This window comes from Balearica regulorum, chromosome 24, assembly GCF_011004875.1.
Source record: "Balearica regulorum gibbericeps isolate bBalReg1 chromosome 24, bBalReg1.pri, whole genome shotgun sequence".
In the NCBI taxonomy this organism is placed as follows: Eukaryota; Metazoa; Chordata; class Aves; order Gruiformes; family Gruidae; genus Balearica; species Balearica regulorum.
Genome location: NC_046207.1, coordinates 4,240,622 through 4,258,220, shown reverse-complemented (window position 1 = coordinate 4,258,220; position 17,599 = coordinate 4,240,622). Strand labels below are relative to the sequence as shown.

Genomic DNA, 17,599 nt, shown 5'->3' with positions numbered 1-17,599 from the left:
GGCGGTGCCCGGCCGGGGCGGGGCGGGGCGGGGCCGCCCTGGGATCCGCCCGCCATGGGGAGGCCGGGCCCGGGCAACCGGCGAGGGTACCGGGCACAACGGTACCGGGTACCGGGGCCCGGCCCCTCACCCGCTGTCACCGTGGCCCCGGGGGCCCCGGCAGGCCCCGGTCCGCCTGGCCGCAGGAGGGCGCTGTGGGCCCGCCGGGCCTCGCCGCGCCCCTTCCGCCCCCACCGCCGCGCAGGTGAGGCCCCCACCGGCTCCTCGGTCCGGCCCGGCCGCAGCGCTGCCCCGAGCGGCCCGGTGTGGGCGGTGCCGCAGGCTGCCCTCCGGGCCGCTTCGCCACTGAGGCCTGGGCCGGCTGGCAGCTGCGGGCCGGGCCCCCGGCGTCCCCGCCCGGCCGGGGCTTGGGGGTGCACGCACCGAGCAGCACCGGCTGCCCCCCGGCCCTTCCCTGACAGCCGTACTTCGCAGGCGGATTCCTCCAGCGGCCCTTGGTGAGGCAGCATGGGGAAGAGCTGCAAGGTGGTGGTGTGCGGTCAGGCCTCCGTCGGGAAAACGTCTATTCTGGAGCAGCTTCTGTACGGGAACCATGTGGTTGGTGAGTGTGCGGGGGGACGGGAGGGAGCCTGGCAGGGCCCTGCCTGCATGCCTGCCTGCGTGTCTGCCAGACCGCCCCGTGCTGCAGGCAGGGAGCAGGAGGCAAGGCTGGACACGGAGACCCCCCCAAACAGGCAGGCAGCAGGAGAGGAAGGAGTCGCTGTCCTGCCCCAGGCCACCCGGCAGGACAGTTTGGGTTGTGCCAAGGTCCCCACGTCTCCCCTGCCCACCTCTTTGGCAGGCTCCGAGATGATCGAGACCCAGGAGGACATTTATGTGGGCTCCATTGAGACGGACCGCGGGGTGCGTGAGCAGGTGCGCTTCTACGACACGCGGGGCCTGCGGGACGGCCTGGAGCTTCCCAAGCACTGCTTCTCCAGCACGGATGGCTACGTGCTGGTCTATAGCACTGACAGCAAGGATTCCTTCAAGCGAGTGGAGCTCCTCAAGAAGGAGATTGACAAGTCCAAAGACAAGAAAGAGGTGAGTATGCCCTGGAAAAGGGGCTACAGGCTGGGCTTTGCTTCCCTTGCTCAAGTCCTCCTTTTCTCTAGTTTGTCACAAGATGGTGACAGGAGTCCCTGTTCCCTAAGACTCAATTGTAACTGGCTACTGTCCTGGGATGCTTTCCGAGTGTACAAGTGCTCAACAGGCCGTTCTACTTCGGAGCTGGTTTGAGACACACTGACCCAAACAGGAGGGAAAGCCGCCAGAAGGGAGCGCTGGGAAATGTGGTGTTTTAAAAGGCCTTAGCGTGGAGGGGGAATTGGCTGCAGGACTGGGCCTGGCACCGAGGGTCTTCGAGGCAGAGCCAGGCAGCGCCATTCAGCTCTGCATTTGGTACTTTCAGCGATTCTTCTCACCCTTTTTTGAACAGGTCACCATCGTGGTTTTGGGCAACAAGTGTGACCTGCAAGAGCAGAGAAAGGTGGACCATGACGCAGCCCAGCACTGGGCCAAGGGTGAGAAGGTGAAGCTGTGGGAGGTGTCTGTGGCAGACCGACGTACGCTGATCGAGCCGTTCATCTACCTGGCCAGTAAGATGACGCAGCCACAAAGCAAGTCTGCTTTTCCCCTGAGTCGCAAGAACAAGGGCAGCGGATCCATGGATGGCTGAGCCTTGTTTTCCCTTCCCTTCCATTGCCACCTCCTCTCCCTCACCTCCCTAATTCCCTTGCACATACCTCCTGCTGAGCCCGTTCAGTGTTGTGAAGCCTGTGGGAAGCATGGTTGCACAAGGAGCAGGCGTCCCAGGGCTGGGGATGGTCTTGAAGGACCAGAGAGGTAAGCCATCTCCCTGCACTGGGACAGGGACTGCTCTTTCACTGCCCAGCCCCTGCAGACATTGGAGGTGCCACAGAAAAGCCAGGATTCACCCAGCGAGGGCCTCTGCTCTTGGGGCAGGCTGGGAGAACCCGCAGGCCGATGCTGCTAGAGGGGGGAGGCACAGCGAGGGGCTGGCCAGCAGGTGGGGATCAGCTCCATGGCTGAGCACAGCCGGGCCCGAGGAAACCATTCCCTCTATCAGCTGCTCTGGTTTATATTTGCTGATAGCATGTGAGAAGAGCCCATTTCCTGGCCCTGCCTCCAGCCCAGCTGCTGCCACAGCAGCTCTCCCTTGTCCTGCCTCAGCTGGCTCTGTGGTGCTGCAGTGCTCCCTGCCAGATTGCCCCTTACCTGGCAGGACCTGTTGCTCCTTTACGTGCAGAAATAGTCATCCTGCCCCAGTGAAGGTGTAGTGCCGAGCAGGGCCAAGGTGCTGTTATTGAGGGCAGGGTGCCCACATCCACCACACTGCAGCCCTCCTCTTCCTGAGTGCAGACTCAGTCAGGACCTTGGAGGAGCTGGCACTGCGCTTAGCCTGCACGCCCTGACGCTTAGGGCTGTGGCAGCTCTCGCTGCCCATCTGTCACGGTGCTGACTCTCCTCTCAGAACCACCACAAGACAAGGGAAAGGTGTCCCAGTCCTGCCCAACAACACGTGTTCCCTTCAGCTAGTCTGGATCTAGAAAAAAAAAAAAATGACGAGAAAGCCCTGGCTTGTTTATACTTGTTCCTTTACTTACTGAGTAACACAATAAAGCGATGAGATTCGATTATCAAAATATTTTCCTTTTTTTTTTCTCCCAACAGTTATAGTACATCAAAAAATATACAATGAACATTACAGGAGGGGTACTGGCCAAGTCCCTAGAGTCTGTTTATTCCATTTTTGTGGGGTTTTTTGTTGGTTTTTTTTGAATCAAACTGTTCACATCACTCCAAGGTTATTTACAGAGGGACACACGTTATCGAGCGCTATGGACTATGCCCTACTACCTAGTACAGCATATGCTAAGTCAAAGGCAGTAAATGCTTTGGATAGCACAGGAGCAGGGAGGGTTTCTGGAGGCGGGGGATGCAATAGAGGGAGTGTGTTCTTACGCAGCTTGTTGCGGTATTATTGTTATTAGAAGGAATGGCTTTCAAGGGGTTAAAGTGCCAAGTGTAGGAGTGTATTAGGACTCCACTGGTGGAGGGGCGACGGGAGCAGCCACTGCTGGCTCCAGCACAGGCTTTTTAGAACAAAACGCAGGGGAATGACCCACCAGCGCCAAGCGGCTCCTGCAAGCTGGAGCACGGCTGCAGGTGGCTCCTCCCGGCTCCCCACGCTCCTGAGGCCGGTGGGCACGCTGCAGGAGGGGATGCGCTGCCCTTCTCTGCTGTGGCCAGGGCTGGGAGTGACGGCGAGGGGACCTGGGGAAGAGCACAGTGAGATGAGCAGAGGGAGGGCTGGAGCCGGGCTGACAGCGGGCTGCTTGGCACTGCGACGCTGCGGGACCTGCGTCCCTCCTGCCGCCGCGGGCCCCGGCTGGTGCAGGCTCCTGTCCTGTGGGACGCGGGGTCCAGGCTGCACGTGTCCCCAGGGCTGTGGGACCATCTCCCTGTCCCTGTCCAAACCACTGCTGCTGGGAGCCGGCTTTCCCTCGGCTGCTCTCTGAGCCACGTCTCCCACCGCCACTGTGTGAGACCTTGCGGTTGTCTCTATCCCCAGCTCGCTCCTCTTCTCCTGGTGCCTCTCTCCACTTCCCTCCTTCCCTGGGGTGGAGGAGATGCCCTGAGCAGATGAATCCGTGCCCAGGGGCTCCCTCGTACTCCTGTCCTCAGCGGCGGGAGCACAGTAGCGGCACTGCGGGTCAGTGCTGCCCATGGCGTGAGATGCAGGCGTATGGTTCCGTGCCGCCCTGCTCCCTCTGTACAGGTTTCCTGCCCTCACACGAGGGTCCAGCTCTTTCTGCCAGCTCTGGGAAGCAGAAGCGTTTCAGCCATGCTGAGTTACCCGTCGGCTCGTTCCCATTCACCTCCCATTGCCAGGGCCAAGTCCTGAGCATCGGCGGAGCGCACCGGGCTAAATCCTCCTGAAATCCAGGCGTCGCTTATGGCCGTCAGCTATGTGTGCTTGTGCGTGTGGATTCCCCAGTGCACAAACCAACCTGCCTCTTCCCAAGGGCTGGGATCGAACGTGGGCCACGGCAAGAGGTCTCTGAGCCAGCACCCTGGGCCAGGGGACGGGAAGGGAATCATCTGCACAGAGCTAAAAGTGTTGCGTTGGGTGGTTTGGTTTTTTGGTGGTTTGTTTTTTTTTTCCTGCTCCGACCACCATTCCCGGCTGTACAGACAACATGAGCACCAAAGTAAAACACAGACAGCGAATGCGGCGGGCGAGCTGCTCCCCCTGGATTGCATAGATCGGGGTGGGTCGTCACTCCAGCGTAAGGTCCATTTGGGTTGCAACTTTCCTGCATGTTTCTATTTATAGCAGTGCGCTGGGAACCCGGAGTGCCGTGGTTACAGTTTTCAGACCAGGTCATCGCTGGGCTTTCTGAGCACAGTGAAAAGCAGCGCTACGGCTTCGGGGTGCCTCCGGAGCCCAGCTTTCTGCAGGCTACGACGGGAGTGTCACAGGGAGAGCACCGGGTGTAGGCTGCGGGTGCCGCCTGCTCCTTCGTACCTGATTGTCCGGGCTGCTGGGGACACCTTTGTTTTTCGGGCATCATCGGTAACTCCCTGGAAGCTCCTAATGGGGATGGGGTTGGAGGGCCGGGCACGGCAGCAGGCGAGCAGCAGCATTGCCTTTCACTGGAGAACCGAAAGTGCTTTAGGGACATTCACTCAGCCTCACAGCATCTCCCGGGAGGTAGGGGCAGGGCTGGCCCCCGAAGGTGGGACAGAGGCAAACAGTGGGCGCTGAGCACGGGGTCACCTCTTCAGGCAGCCCGCACCGGACGGCCCGGCTCCCCTGTCCTCTCCGGGCTGGAGCAGAGCCCGTCTCCGGCCGCATGCCCAGGTCGTGTGCTTCTCGGGGGCCAGGGCAGGGGCAGTGTGCTTTCGGAGGGAGGAGGCGCCGGCCCTGGGCTTCGGCTATTGCTCTCGGAGTGAAGATACGGTCAGTGTGGTCGGTGCCCGCCGCGGCGGGGGCTCTTTGGCTGGTGGGACGTAGGGGGTCATGGGGTGTAGGAGGCTGGTGGGCAGTACGGAAACCCCCGGCCGGCACAGCCAGCCCGGTCTGAGAGGGGAACTGCCAACTTTCTGCTTGTGCTGGGGTTGTTTCTCCCAGTGAGAGCTAGGAGACTCCCCTCACAGTTCCCTTCCCAGTGGGCTGGCAGGGACCGGCCGGCCAGAGGGATGCTCCTTCCCCTGGGGACCAGCTGGGTCCTCTTCTTCCAGTCCAGTAACTGGGAGGGTGATGAATAAGAAGCCAGTGGGCCAAGGACAGGCAGCCCCTGGCCATGAGATGGTCCTGGTGACTCAGGCACCGTCCTCTCCCGTCCGCCGCCCAGCCGTGTGATGGGCTCCTCTGCTGAGCGCGGGGCTGGCACGGGCGCGGGGGACGGCGGGGATGCACGGCGGGGCTGGCTGGGCTCTGCCGGGGTATCTCACTCCAGCCGGAGCCTGCTCAAAGCAAAGGAGAAGCCGGGGTTGATGTCTACGCCTATGGTTTCCCACCAGCCAGAAGAGCAGCCTGCCCGGAAGCCCCACACCGTGCAGCCCCCGCAGCACAGCCCGGTCCTCGGCGGACGGACCCTCGGCAGGCGAGCGGCTCTAGTAGGGCGCGAAGACGATGGGGCCCGGCGTGGTGCGGACGTGGGCCGGTGGCGTTCGGAAAAGGGCTGGTCCGAGGATCGGAGCTTGGAAGAGGGTGGTGGCAGCGGCTGGTCTCAGGGCGAGGGGGCCAGGCATGGCGCAGACGGTGGCCGCGGTGAGCGGGCTCGGGAGGAAGCGGGTCGCCAGGGTTTTGGTGAGATGCTTCTGCAAAGCCAGCTTGGACTGTGGAGAGGGAGGAGGAGACACCGTGAGGCACCTGGCTGCAGGACAGCCCCAGCTCCCCGGGGCCAGGCAGGCAGCCCCGCGTCAGCCCCTGCCCACGTTCGCTTTCAGCTGAGCTCTCGGCACGTCTCCGCAGCAAACGCAGCCCCTGGCCCCGACCCAACACACACTCCTTCCCACAGCCCCGGTCCCTCGGCTCGGCTGCTCCCAGGTCAGAGCACACAGGGATGCCGCAGTCGTGATGACATCCCCAGGGAGGTCCTCAGCCCCATCACACCAGCCTGGAGACCTGCCCTGGCTTTTGCGATGGCTGGGCTGTTCCCTGCATCGGTGCTTTCCTCTGGTGCCCTGGGATGACTTTTGTGGCCAAACTCTCTGCTGAGCTACGCGTCTCCATAAGCAAAGACTTAGGCTGGGTTTAACTGAGCCGTGCCAGCCCCAAGCACCCAACCATCCCCGCTCTCCCGTTCAGAAACCACAAAGCAGGTGGAAGAATCACAAAAGCTGCAGTTGTGAACTCGCAAGTTATTCCCACACTTTCCTTCCCACGAATAGACTCAAAACTCCCCTCACCACTACAGCCCACCCCCCCCAAGGGGAGCAGGTTGGATGTGACCATGGGAACCGAGGCTTTAAGGAAAGCACCCCCTGCGTCTCACTGCAAGAGATGGCTAACACGGCAAATGAAGTTTCGGAGAGCAAACCGGGTGGGTAATTTGCAGGGAGACAGGTACCTTGAGAATACTCACTGCGAGGGCAGCGTTCTTCTGCAGCTTGTTGTAGGGGCTGTACTTGGGCTTGGGCGGCTTCCCCGCCAGCCTGTCTTTGTGCCTACGGCTGCTCATGTGCTGGGAGAGGAAAAACAGCTGGATCACCCGGAGCCAGGACAGCGGGAGCAGACCCACGGCACCGCACGGCTCGGGTCTGCGGGGGACTGTCAAGTACCACCCCCCCCCGCCAGCCACCGTGCCCCTGCGTTCCCAGGGGAAAGGCACGCGCCAGGCCTGGCATCGTCACCTGTTTGAGCTGGGTCTCCGAGTTCACGTAGATCTCGCACACTTGGCAGTGAAACGCCTTGTTCTGGATGTTGATGCTGCCCTTGTTGCCGATCCGCTTGGACTTGTGCCCTGCCCGGGAGAGGAGCTTGCCTCGGCCTCGCCGCATCTGGGTGCTGTGACCTTCCAGCATCGACTTGTGCTTGGCGCCTGGGTGGCAGAGGGGACGCTCAGCAAACACTGACTTTGCAGACAAACCCAGCGCTGCGCCGAGTGCCGCCACAGCAGGAAGGATGCCCTCCAAGCAACCCGCCCGACAGCGCTGTGCATCCCCCCCGCCCCGTCCCGTGGGACCCCGGTCCCCCCACCCGTGGGATGCCGGTTCCCCCACCAACCTGTGCCTGGCAGCACTTCCAGGCAGAGGGGCAGGGGAGCCCGGACTCTTGCCAGGGACGTGTCAGCCCATTCCCAAACCCTGCCAAGCTCTCGTGGCCAGCTGCGCTTCGCAAGAAGACCAGAAACGCTCGGCTTCCCAGAGACACCCCCCCCCCTCCTTGTGTGTCAGACCTTCGGAGAAACTGCTATTTTAAGCATGTGCTGGAGCCTGTCGCCTGTCCCCGGGCGTTAGCACAGTCTGCAGAGCTGGGCACGCGTCGCCCTCCGTGCTGCGGCATCTGAGCTGTGCCCAAGGTCAGAGAGGATCCGGCCGCAGAGCCAGGAATAGCTCAGCAGGGGTACAGGAGGCGGGGAAGGAGGAACCCGAAATCCCGGCACACCTGGGGACAGGGCGCTCTGTCCTGCCCCTGCAGGGCCCGTGGGGTGGGACAAGTAATTTAAGCCACCGCTAATTCATTCTATTTTTTAAGGCGTTAAGCAAGGAGCACGAGTTTGTGTGACAGCCACGGAGGAGCGCAAGCTGCAAACATTTTGTTTGTTGGTTGGTTTGTTCTTTTTCCCCAAATCAGCTCCTAAATTTGTAAGCGGAGCTGACAAAAGCAAAAGGACACGTTTGCAGCTAAGCCGCGGCGGTGTCCCGAGCCAACCCCTGTGTGTGGCTGCTGCTGCTGCCCCGGCCCAGGCTCCCAGTGGGTGCTTGGGGCTGGGGGAACTGGTTCCCAGTGCTCGCTGAACTGGGGGAGAGAAGACCCTTCCCTTTAAAACGGGGGTGCCCGTCCTTGTTTACCATCCTCCAGAGAAAGGGGCGAGCCAGGGGCTGGCGCTGCAGGGCCCCCAGACCCTGCTGGGGGTCCCCCCCTCTCTGCAGCTGCTGCCCCCACCATCACCCTGGGGGTGGGGGGTCCTGCTGCCCCCCCTCCTCCCCTCCGGCCACCCCCAGGGTGCCGGGGACTCCGGCCAGCCCCAGACGCCTCCCTGGCCTTAGCGAGCTCCATCACTTGCTGCTGGGCTCCGAAGCTCTCGTTAAATTCCCAAGGGGCTTCTCAAAACGACCACGAGCCCAAACCACGGAGCTGCTTTCGGAATGATTATCCTGGGTCTGCAAGAGGCGCTGGCACTCCGGTTGCTGTCAGCTTAAAGCCAAACTGCAGCGGAATATAAAGTAGCCTCCAATCATTTGATTAAATGTATCCGAAAATGTCTTTAATTAAGAGACATGAACAATAAGAGAGCATTTGACCTTGCTAAAATTCACTCCGTAAGCCGCAGCACAGGTAAAACACCACCACTTATCTTCACAAGCCGCCTTAATTAACCCTTTTTAATTAAAGCAACGTTCATTAACACTCGCCGTTTCCCTGCAAGGCTGTTTGGTGATGGGGCACGGCGGGGCTTTGCACGGAGCTGCGAGGGGCCCGTCCCCCCCGTCCCCGGCGATGCCCTTACCGGTGTTGTGAGCCTCCAGCTGGGACAGGGAGTTGACGGTCACTTTGCAGGTGGGACAGTACAGGTGCTGTTTGCTCTTCTTCCCCTCCTTCTCGCTCTCGGGGGCCGAGCCGATGCTGCTACCCGACTCGGCCGCCTGCGCCTCGGCTGCTTGCGCGGCCGAGGAGGTCACGCTGATGGCATCCGAGGTGCCCTCCGACAGCTCCGAGGCTGGCGGGGAGCCCAGCGGGGCGACGCTGCCCGACAGCTCCGCGGGCGACTCCTCGGCGCCGGGCGTCAGCCCCAGGCTGCTGCACTCACCCTCCGGCTCCTGCAGGCCGTTGGCTTGAGCTGGCGGGAGGGAAAGGAAAGGGGGGAGGGAAAGAAAGAAATGGGCAGAAAGGGAAAGTTCTCTGTGCTTGAACGGTTTTGCCGGATTTCAGAGAGCACCCCCGTCCTCCCCAAGACCTGTCCGCTCACGTTCATCCCTGGTGAGGACGGCTCTTCCCAAGGTCCCTTCCTTTCCCACTTTTATCCGCGGCTCATGGCAGCCGGGCTCAGCACAGAAGCCGGGGTGAGCTCCGGTGCTGCCTCGGCTCGGAGCAGGGGGGATTCAGCTCCTACCAGCCCCGTCCCGTCCCTGCGCGGGGGCAGAGCCCTCGGGACGCACGAGCCCTCCTCGGGGCACGGGCAGGGAACGCTTCCTCTCCTGTAGCCGTTATCTCCCAGAGACACCAAATCACAGGGGAAACACCCGCCATTTCCCCCGGCGAAGCCGCAGGGGACCAGGTTCCCCCGCCCCCGGGACGTGAGCTGCCCAGGCTCCTGGGCTGGATTTCCACCCTCTCCCCGCGACGCTGCGCCCAGCCAGGCACGCCGAGGCCGCCAGCGCAGCACGAAAGCTCAGTAATTAACGCTGGCGGCGGTGTTTATGCCACACTAATCGCAGCCCTCCTCAGCCCGACCGGCAGCTGAGCGGGCAGGATGCTCAGACACGAGGATTTAATCGGGCTCTTCAGGACACTGCAGCCGCGGCAGGGCTGCGAACACAAACGCCGCTGCACCCCTGGGAACTGGCCAGGTCGCTCACGCCGGTGTCACAGATTGCCAGCGCCGGACCCTCGCATCCCCCCTGCCCGCGTACCTGTGCTGCCGGACTCCCCGCTGCCCTCGGGGCTGGGGACGAAGTCGGCTGTGCCGTCCCGGCTGGTGGCCGCCGCCGCCGCAGCCCCCGTCGCCTTCTGCTTGTTCTTCATGGCCTCGATGGCTTTCAGCCTCCGCGCGTGCTTGTGGCCCTTGTAGTGGGCTTCTGCCTGGTTCTGGGGAGGGAGGGATGGGGATGGCCGTGTCGGTGCTGCGGCCGGACAGACGGATGGACGGACGCGGGGAGGATGGGGGAAGGGATCAGCCCCGGGCCGTGGCCGCTCGGACACGTTTCCAGTGCAGCCACCTCCCCTGGTGACATTCATCCCCGGGGCTGGGGCCGCCGCGGAGGTGGTATTTTTGGCTGAGTGCGGTGCAAAGCTGCTTTCCTCCTCCCGCCAGATTGCTCTGCACACAAATGCATTCGTGCCAAGGTATCGCTTTGCTAAGACATCACCGCATTGCACGGCTGAGATAAGGACCCTGCTCTGATTAAATGCATCGAGTCACTTTTAAAAGAAGCTTTCAGGCAAAATTTATGACTTCAGAAATGTACAATGAATTGCTAGCTGTAAAAATAAAATAAAAAAGTACATTGGTGGGGAGGACGCGTCTCCCATTGTAACCTAACGGGTGTCTAACATGCCATTTACATTCACCGGCTCCTTTCTCCCAGCGAACGCTGAATAATGAAGTGCACGTTGATGGGTTCGTGCCTGCACCGAACTGATAAAAACGTACACAAAAGAAAATCACCCGAACATTTGTGTACTCCGCAGTCAGGGACAATGCCGCATTGTCCCCCAAAACAACCACAGTTTAGCAATTTATGGAAACCAAATCCAATATGAATTAAGACACGGTACCACTGAGCAGCACGGATTAATTTGCACGGCATTCTCAGAGGCCGGCTGAGGCTTCCCGCGCTCGGTAGGAAGAAGCATCCCTTCCCTCCCCCCCACGGCTTTCCAAGGGCTGGGAACGGTGTCCGGGTTGTGCAGCGACGGCCGGGTACGTGGGAAAGCGAAAGGCCCGTCCCAGCACGGGGCCTCATTAGCAAATACAATAAACTTCCACCAGATAACGGGGTTGGGACGGGGCTGGGCTGCAGCCTAAGTAGGTCACCGGCACCGCTGCTGCTCTGCGCAGAAATGCCAGTGGCGTGCGAGGGTCCGCGCCAGCGCGTGTGCTCCCGCAGACGTGACCTCGGGGGGGGGGACGACAGACGCAGGCAGGGACGGGCAGAGCGGCACGGGGTGCCTGCGAGGGCAGTGGGAGCACGTGGTGGGACCGAGTGTGCCGGCACTGCGCTTCCAGCCGGGATATGGCTTGAAAGGGGGAAGTGATGCTTTTCCCTGAGCCGCTTGGTTGCGGAGGGGAATAATTAAGCCCAGAAACATTGAGTTCTGTTGGCAGAGCAGCAGCCAGCCCCGGGCTCTGCTGACGCAGCTCGGCCAGCCTGGTTCGGCACCTCCACGGGAGGCAGAGAGCCAGCCCAGCCATGGCACGGCGTCCCGGCACAGCTGCCCTGGGGAAGGCGAGAGCAGGTCCCGGCAGCCTGCGCTGCCAGACACCGAGATGCAGATGAGACTGCGCTCGGGGCTGCACTCCCGTGAGCACGGGGGCTCGGCGCTGCCTCGCTCCTCCAGGAAGGAACGGCCGAGGCCAGGGGATGCTCCCAGGCTGGCAGCTCCACTGGTAACGCGTGTGCCCGGGCTGGGCTGAGCGCGGGAGGCTCCTGCCTCCATCTCTGCCGGGCACGCCATGCAGCAGCGGCACAGGGAACAGCCGGACTTGCGCCGGTGCGAGCGGGGCCAGCCCAGGCGAAGGGCTCCGGGCTGCAGCCCGTGCGGAGGAGGCTCTCGCTGCTCCGCTCCCAGCCCCGCTGCCTGCAAACCCCCGTCCTTCTCCTGCCAGCTTGGAGTGAGAATTCCCTTTCAAACCTTGTAATCAGTTTTCCCCCACAAAAGATCGGCTGCGTGCAATTCATTACCGCGGGGATCAATGAATGTTTCCTTCCTCCCCTCTACAAGGTGGTTGATTTACTTAGAATAAAAGGCTGGGAAAACCCACCTGCCACACCAGAGCTCTGGGAAGCCGAGGCAGGGAAGATTATATTCAGCTCCCAAGCACCAGATATAAATTGCACGGGCCGATAAAGCAGCTTAAGCACAAACACCGAGAGGCGGCAGGGAACAGACCTGAACAAAACCAGGAGCAGCAGAAAGAGCCAGCGCGGCAAACAGAGGACACGGCAGCCCCGGGAGCGCCCGGGCAGGGAGATGCAGGTGGAAACGCCAGCCGGGACAGGCGCAGAGCGAGGGAGGGCAGAGCTCCGAGGAGCTGCCGCCTGCACGATGGCGGTCCGCGCAACGGGGGTCCGCACGGTGCCCTCATCACGGGATGCTCCTGCTCAGCCGCAGGCGCTGGCACCGGCCCCGCTCGCCCGCCCAGCCCCGCGCTCGCCGGCCCCGCTTACCGCAGAGTTGAAGCGCAGGTGGCAGATGTTGCAGGAGATGAACTGCTTCTTCTTGAGCGGGGTGGGCACGCCGAAGGTGTGGCTGATCACCGCCTTCTGCACCGGGTCCATCTGGAAGGGGAGGGAAGGCAGAGAGTGGCTGGGTGCCACGCCGCGACGGCCGGCACGGAACCGTGACCCGACACCGGCCACGCTCGCCAAGGAGCCGCTGCGAACGCCGGCAGAGCTCGCGGCCGGTGTCTGGAGGGGTGAGCGGCTGGGGCTGCAGAGGAGCCCCGTCTGCCACGGAGGCAGCCCCCCGCACGGGGCAACGCGCGCTGCGTCGACGCCTGTTCTTGTCCTTTTTAAACCATCCTCGGAAAAGCCAAACTAGGGCCCAAAGTCTGCGGTGGTCTGGCAGAGGGGACGAGGTTGCTGTGGGGGTGCAGCCTGCAGACCCCGGCCCCATCGTGCTCCCCTGCGTATCCCCCTTGTCCCCTCTCCGCCCACCGCAGACACCGGTGCCCTGAGTGGCAAATTATCGGTTTCTGTTTGAGCTCCCAGCTGCTGCCCTCGACCTCCCAATGCCAGAGCAGCTTTCGAGAGACTTAGCAGGAGCAGAAACCACCAAAACAGGGGGCAGAGGCGATGAAAACGAGCAACCGCCATTCATCCTCCACGCGCTCTTAGTCAGGGAGCCGAAACGTCCCATTGCAAAGCCGAAGGCGCGAGTGGAGCCACGCGTGCCTGCTGCTTGCCCGCGGGACGCTGCACAGCCCACACAGGGGGAACAACGGTGCCCGCGGCCGTGAGCGCACGGTGCCCGTGCAGAGCCGCTCCTGCCGGTCAGGTACGCACTTCGCCCGCTCTAATCGAATGACAAGGCTGGCGACTTGCAAGCCCGCGTGCAGCCCCTGGTATCTCATCGGGCACGTCTGCGCACGGAGACAGAACAGCTCCGGTTCTCCGCGACGAGCTGCGTCTTTCCACAGCCCGCTCGCGGCGGGGCAGCGCGCGGGGGCTGCCGGCGAGGCGGATGCCTGCGGGCTGTTGACAGCCCCTGGCGCTTCTGTCTCTCCCCGGGGCTCGGCGTCATTCCTCAGCCCAGGCAGCAAACTTGTTCGAAAAGCCATAATTGTTTTAAACCAAATGCATTTATTAAGGGGGGGGAAAAATAAGAATAACCTCTTTGTTTGAGCGTGGCTATAATCTATAATGCAAGTATTGTTCCCCTACCCTGTGGCATAGGAAGATTATCTTATCTGAGTCCTGCTGTCAGTAGAGCCTTGCGTTTTCAGGCGATCGTATTTCTCTGCAAAGCTATTTCGTTGCTTAGACAGGTGCATCAGTCTTCGAGGCACATGCCTGGACAACAGAGCCATTATCAAGACCACAAATTCCTTTCCAGGAGTGAGCAGAATGGTAAAAGCAGGTGATTAATGAAGTGCCTGTTTGCTATGAAATTTTACTCACTTATCTGGCATATAAACGAAGAGGTATTTGGGGTTCGGCGGAGACCCGGAGGAAGCTACAGATGGCAAAGATGCTGCTCCATCCCTGACGACAAACATTGCAGCGTGCTACAGGCAGCATCCCTGCGCTGCCAGTCTGCGGGCAGAAGCCGGCACTTCTTTTCAAGAGAAACACCCACCTTTCCCATGCAACCAAAAGAAAACCAGCTCTAACCTCTGCAGCAGCATCAGCTGCCGGGGCCTGGCCAGTGGCTCCCACCGAGCCCTCCTGGCTCCCACCGAGCCCTCCTGGCTCCCACCGGCTCATCCGCCCCCGAGCACCGCGGCAGGAGCGGAGCAGGGCAGGGGGACGGAGGAGGACGCAGAGGAAAGGAAGACACTGGCACGAGGATGCAAAAGCGGCCAGGAACCATCCTGGCATGAACCTGAACGTGACAGTGAAGCCAGCGGTGCTGGGGCTGCCATCGAGCACTGACTCCGGGGCGGCAGTGCTGAGCGTCCCCAGCAAAGGGCCCCCTCGTCCTCCTGGGGCGTAAGGCGACGGCACCGACCTGGGCCTTTCCACCCCCGCACTTTCGTCAAGACCCGGTTGCTCGGCCCCGCGGCACGGCGAGTTGCATCAGTCAGAGCCTGCCCCAGGCAGGCGGAGGAGTTGTGAACTCCCCAGGGCAGGGCAGGGCTGGCTGGTGTGCCCAAAAACTTGCTCCTCACCCCAGCCCCGTGCATCCCGGCCAAGGCCGGTGCAGCTGGGGACCGTCACCGCTCCTGCTATCCCAAAGCAGACACAAGCACCGCGTCCTGAAAAGCCTTTGGGCACCCAGCCCCGTGGGAGCGCGCCCAGCGGCTGACCCCTCGCCACGGCCGCTCGTCGTCCCCGTCGAGCACGCTTGGCGAGCGCGGCGCATTTGCAGCCCAGCCGGCTCCGTCCGGCGCGCAGCACTGAGCAGGTCCATCACCTGAGAGCCCCTGTGCTTCTCTCCGAGCAAAATCACAAACGTACCGTCAGCTCTTCCCTAACATACGTGCTCGCCGCTATTTCAGATGGGAAAAGGAATCACTACGGACCCCCGCCCCGGGGCCGGTGAGGGTCTGTGCCGCGGCGGTACGTACCGGCGCCTGCAGCCGGGTGGGTCGAGGCTCTTCCTGGAGGTTTCCGGCTGAACTGACCCGACAGCAGAGGAAGGCTTTGGGCACCACACACTCGGAGAATAAAGATCTCCGCTTTATAGTCAATTCTTATTGACTCACATTACTTTATTTATCCCTGGATGTTCCTACCGATATAAATAGAGATCCCTGCGCTGAGCTCCCTGCCGGCCACCGAGGTCAGAAACGGGAATTCGCAGGGACGCAGCATCAGTTCGCGTTGCGTCTCCTGCCGTGGTTTTGCAAGGCGCTGTTGGGTCTTGGGGATTTGCAACATCTCAAGAGCTGGAAAGGGCCTTTCGAGTGTGAAACACGCCTTCTGTGGTGCATTAGGATTTTTTTTTCCCCCCTTGTTATCGTTGCTTTAAGTGGCAGGAGAGCTCAGCTTGGAAAGGTTTCGCTCCCTCCAGAGTAAAACATCTGCTGGGTTCATGAGAGCCTTGTGACCTGCTCAAAGTGCAAAGTGTTCTGCTGAGCGGTTGCAAACAGCTCCTGCTCTGCAGGGCAACGTCAAATCCTGCACAGTATCACCAGTAAGCAACGGCAAACCCTCTGAGTTCTTTTTATAGCAATTCATACATGGCAGCGCTCTCAAAAAATAAATTACCCCGCCTGGTTCCCCCTCCCACCCTCCCAAATCACCCCGGAGGCTCGGCTGCCAGGTGGAGTCTCCAACCCAGCATCACGGTCACTCGGGCAGAGAAACGAGGAGCTGCCAGCCCGGCTCTGGGGCACAGCGATGCTCGAGCCCTGCGTCCTCCGAGGATGGGGACTCTGCAAAGCCGTCTGCTCGGGCACGACGCTGGGCGCTCGCACCCCCTCAGGTCTGATCTCAGAGCAATTAATTCAAAGATGTTCGTACAGCCGGGACAGCCTCCCCCAGCATCTCCATCCGCACGTCCGACTCGTCCTCAGGGGCAGACGAGTCCCCACCGAGCGTAGAAGCAGCGCGACGGGGCTGTGTGGCTCCCGCCAGCGCAAGAGATTCATTTTCCAAATTATATATATATTTTTTTTAAAGCAACACAGCTCTGGAGAACGCGTGCCAAGGCAGAGGCAGGCGGGAGCCAAGCAGAACAAATACCAGGGTCTGGTTCAAGTTAGCTACTGACTCCAGCGACTAAAAAAAGGAGCCCAGACAAAGAGCAGCAACCTTAATGGCATCAAAAAAATTCTCCTCTCCTGTGTTTCTGCTTGTTAGCACAGGGGAGAGACAGGCTACAGCTGGGATTTCAAAAGAGCTTAAAGCAGTTAGATGTCTGAATCCCATTCAACAGCAACAGGAATCTTGCGCTTAATTTCTACGCCTGTCTTTGAAGATCTCCGCGATAATTTGCACCTTCCGAGCACATTTAATCTCAAAGGCACTTACAAAAGGCCGGCGAGCGAGCAGGGAGGGAGCTCAGGAAAGTCCCGTTTGCAAACTCACGCGGGGAAAACAGCACTTCACGCCCGGGACGCTGTCGTACGTCTTTGGCCGCATCCAGATCAGTTTAGGTGTGTAACAGAGCATCTCTAGAGGGGCACGTTTAACTGCATGACCCAGGCACGTGGTCTGGGTCCAGCCTGAGCTGGAGCCCAACCAGGCACCGGGAGAAGTGCGGCACCGACCAGGCTCCCCCGACACCCGCACGGGGCCACACGGCACCAGCCACGTTCCTTCTATCTTTATACGCCTTCTCTCTCTTTCTTTCCTTTTCTTTCTTTATTTTTCAACTACTGAACTGCTCTCCAGAGGTACTTTATTACTATTGATTCCAGGAGCAAAATCCAATTGATCTTGGTTAAAACCAACCAACTTTTTAATTCTGGTTTATAAGGGCGATGGCTGGGCAGGAACCGCTCCGAGCTAAGGGCAGGGCGGACGCGTTGCACTAGTGTCCATCAGCCAAAGACCCTGGTAATTAAGCCAGAAATTATCTGGTGGGGTTTGGGGAGTGGTGCCGTGCAGAAGAGAGGGTTTTTTTGGGGGGACAGGACTGCTGAGGGGGAGGAGGGATCTGGCGGCTGATGCCCGCCCACCCACCCCCCGGGGACTCACCGTGTTGAAGTTGGGGAAGAGGTTGAGCGGTGACGTCCCGTTGAGCCTGAAGGTCAGAAAGTGCTTGATGTCCAAGGGGGGATGAAGGGGACGGCCGGGGATAGGCAACGACGCTAAGAGGGGGCTGCTGTGTCCGGAGGGACCTGGGCAGGCAGAGGGGAGAGAGCAGCGTTAGCGCAGGCGGCCCCCGCTCGCGGCGTGGGGACACACGAGGCACGCAGGGATGAGGCACGCAGGGCGATCGGCTGCGGGCTCCGGACCCTCCTTGGCGAAAAGTCCCAGCCCAGGGTGACCCCAGGCACCCCTCTGCCTTCTGGGCTCAAAACCAGCACCCCAGTTCGAAGCCGAACGCAGCCGTGATTGCGTCAGAGCGCTGACGCACGCAGGAGTTCGCTTGGAACCCTCCGAAAGGCGTCAAAACCTCCCCGGGGGAAACAAACAGCCCCTTCCCCTCACTGGCACCGTGGGGGCTCCTCCTTACCACGGCTGGTGCTTTTTTAGCTGCTGGCAGCAGCCAAAATACCCCTGCGAGCACCAGGCTGAGCAGCCCCGGCCGCGGCACTGCTGCAGCTTTGCAAAGGTCTGGAATTTTGGGTGCACCTGGCCTCGACCAAGC

General features: G+C 61.2%; 2 protein-coding genes and 1 long non-coding RNA gene across 6 annotated transcripts in view; 1 reads left to right on the top strand and 2 right to left on the bottom strand.

Annotated features, from left to right (window-relative positions):
• Positions 1-70: 70 nt before the first annotated feature.
• NKIRAS2 (NFKB inhibitor interacting Ras like 2) lies at positions 71-2,705 on the top strand. Of its 2 annotated transcripts, none has more exons than XM_075775094.1 (4): positions 71-244; positions 475-601; positions 842-1,083; positions 1,478-2,705. In XM_075775094.1, exons 2-4 carry the CDS (start codon positions 508-510, stop codon positions 1,715-1,717), a joined length of 576 nt encoding a protein of 191 aa, XP_075631209.1. In that variant the 5' UTR covers positions 71-244; positions 475-507; the 3' UTR covers positions 1,718-2,705. The 2 variants fall into 2 exon arrangements, with proteins under 2 accessions (XP_075631209.1, XP_075631210.1); XM_075775095.1 differs by lacking the exon at positions 71-244 and having other exon boundaries at positions 258-601; positions 842-919; positions 1,017-1,083; positions 1,478-1,717.
• Positions 2,583-17,599, bottom strand: part of ZNF385C (zinc finger protein 385C) — a 59,988-nt gene continuing 44,971 nt past the window's right edge. Inside the window, exons 3-9 of one of the 3 annotated variants that reach the window (XM_075775084.1) lie at positions 16,984-17,126; positions 12,346-12,456; positions 9,868-10,042; positions 8,745-9,074; positions 6,925-7,112; positions 6,642-6,755; positions 2,583-5,907 (exon numbers count right to left, since the gene is read on the bottom strand). In XM_075775084.1, the coding sequence (XP_075631199.1) occupies positions 5,683-5,907; positions 6,642-6,755; positions 6,925-7,112; positions 8,745-9,074; positions 9,868-10,042; positions 12,346-12,456; positions 16,984-17,126 (1,286 nt within the window). In that variant the 3' untranslated portion in view covers positions 2,583-5,682. The remainder of the gene's footprint in view (positions 5,908-6,641; positions 6,756-6,924; positions 7,113-8,744; positions 9,075-9,867; positions 10,043-12,345; positions 12,457-16,983; positions 17,127-17,599) is intronic. The other 2 variants (XM_075775085.1, XM_075775086.1) reach the window with 2 other exon arrangements.
• On the bottom strand, positions 13,523-14,982 carry LOC142605038 (uncharacterized). The gene is made up of 3 exons (XR_012838821.1): positions 14,907-14,982; positions 13,798-13,932; positions 13,523-13,689 (listed from the first exon to the last, which is right to left on the bottom strand). It is a non-coding gene; the product is annotated as an uncharacterized LOC142605038 (long non-coding RNA).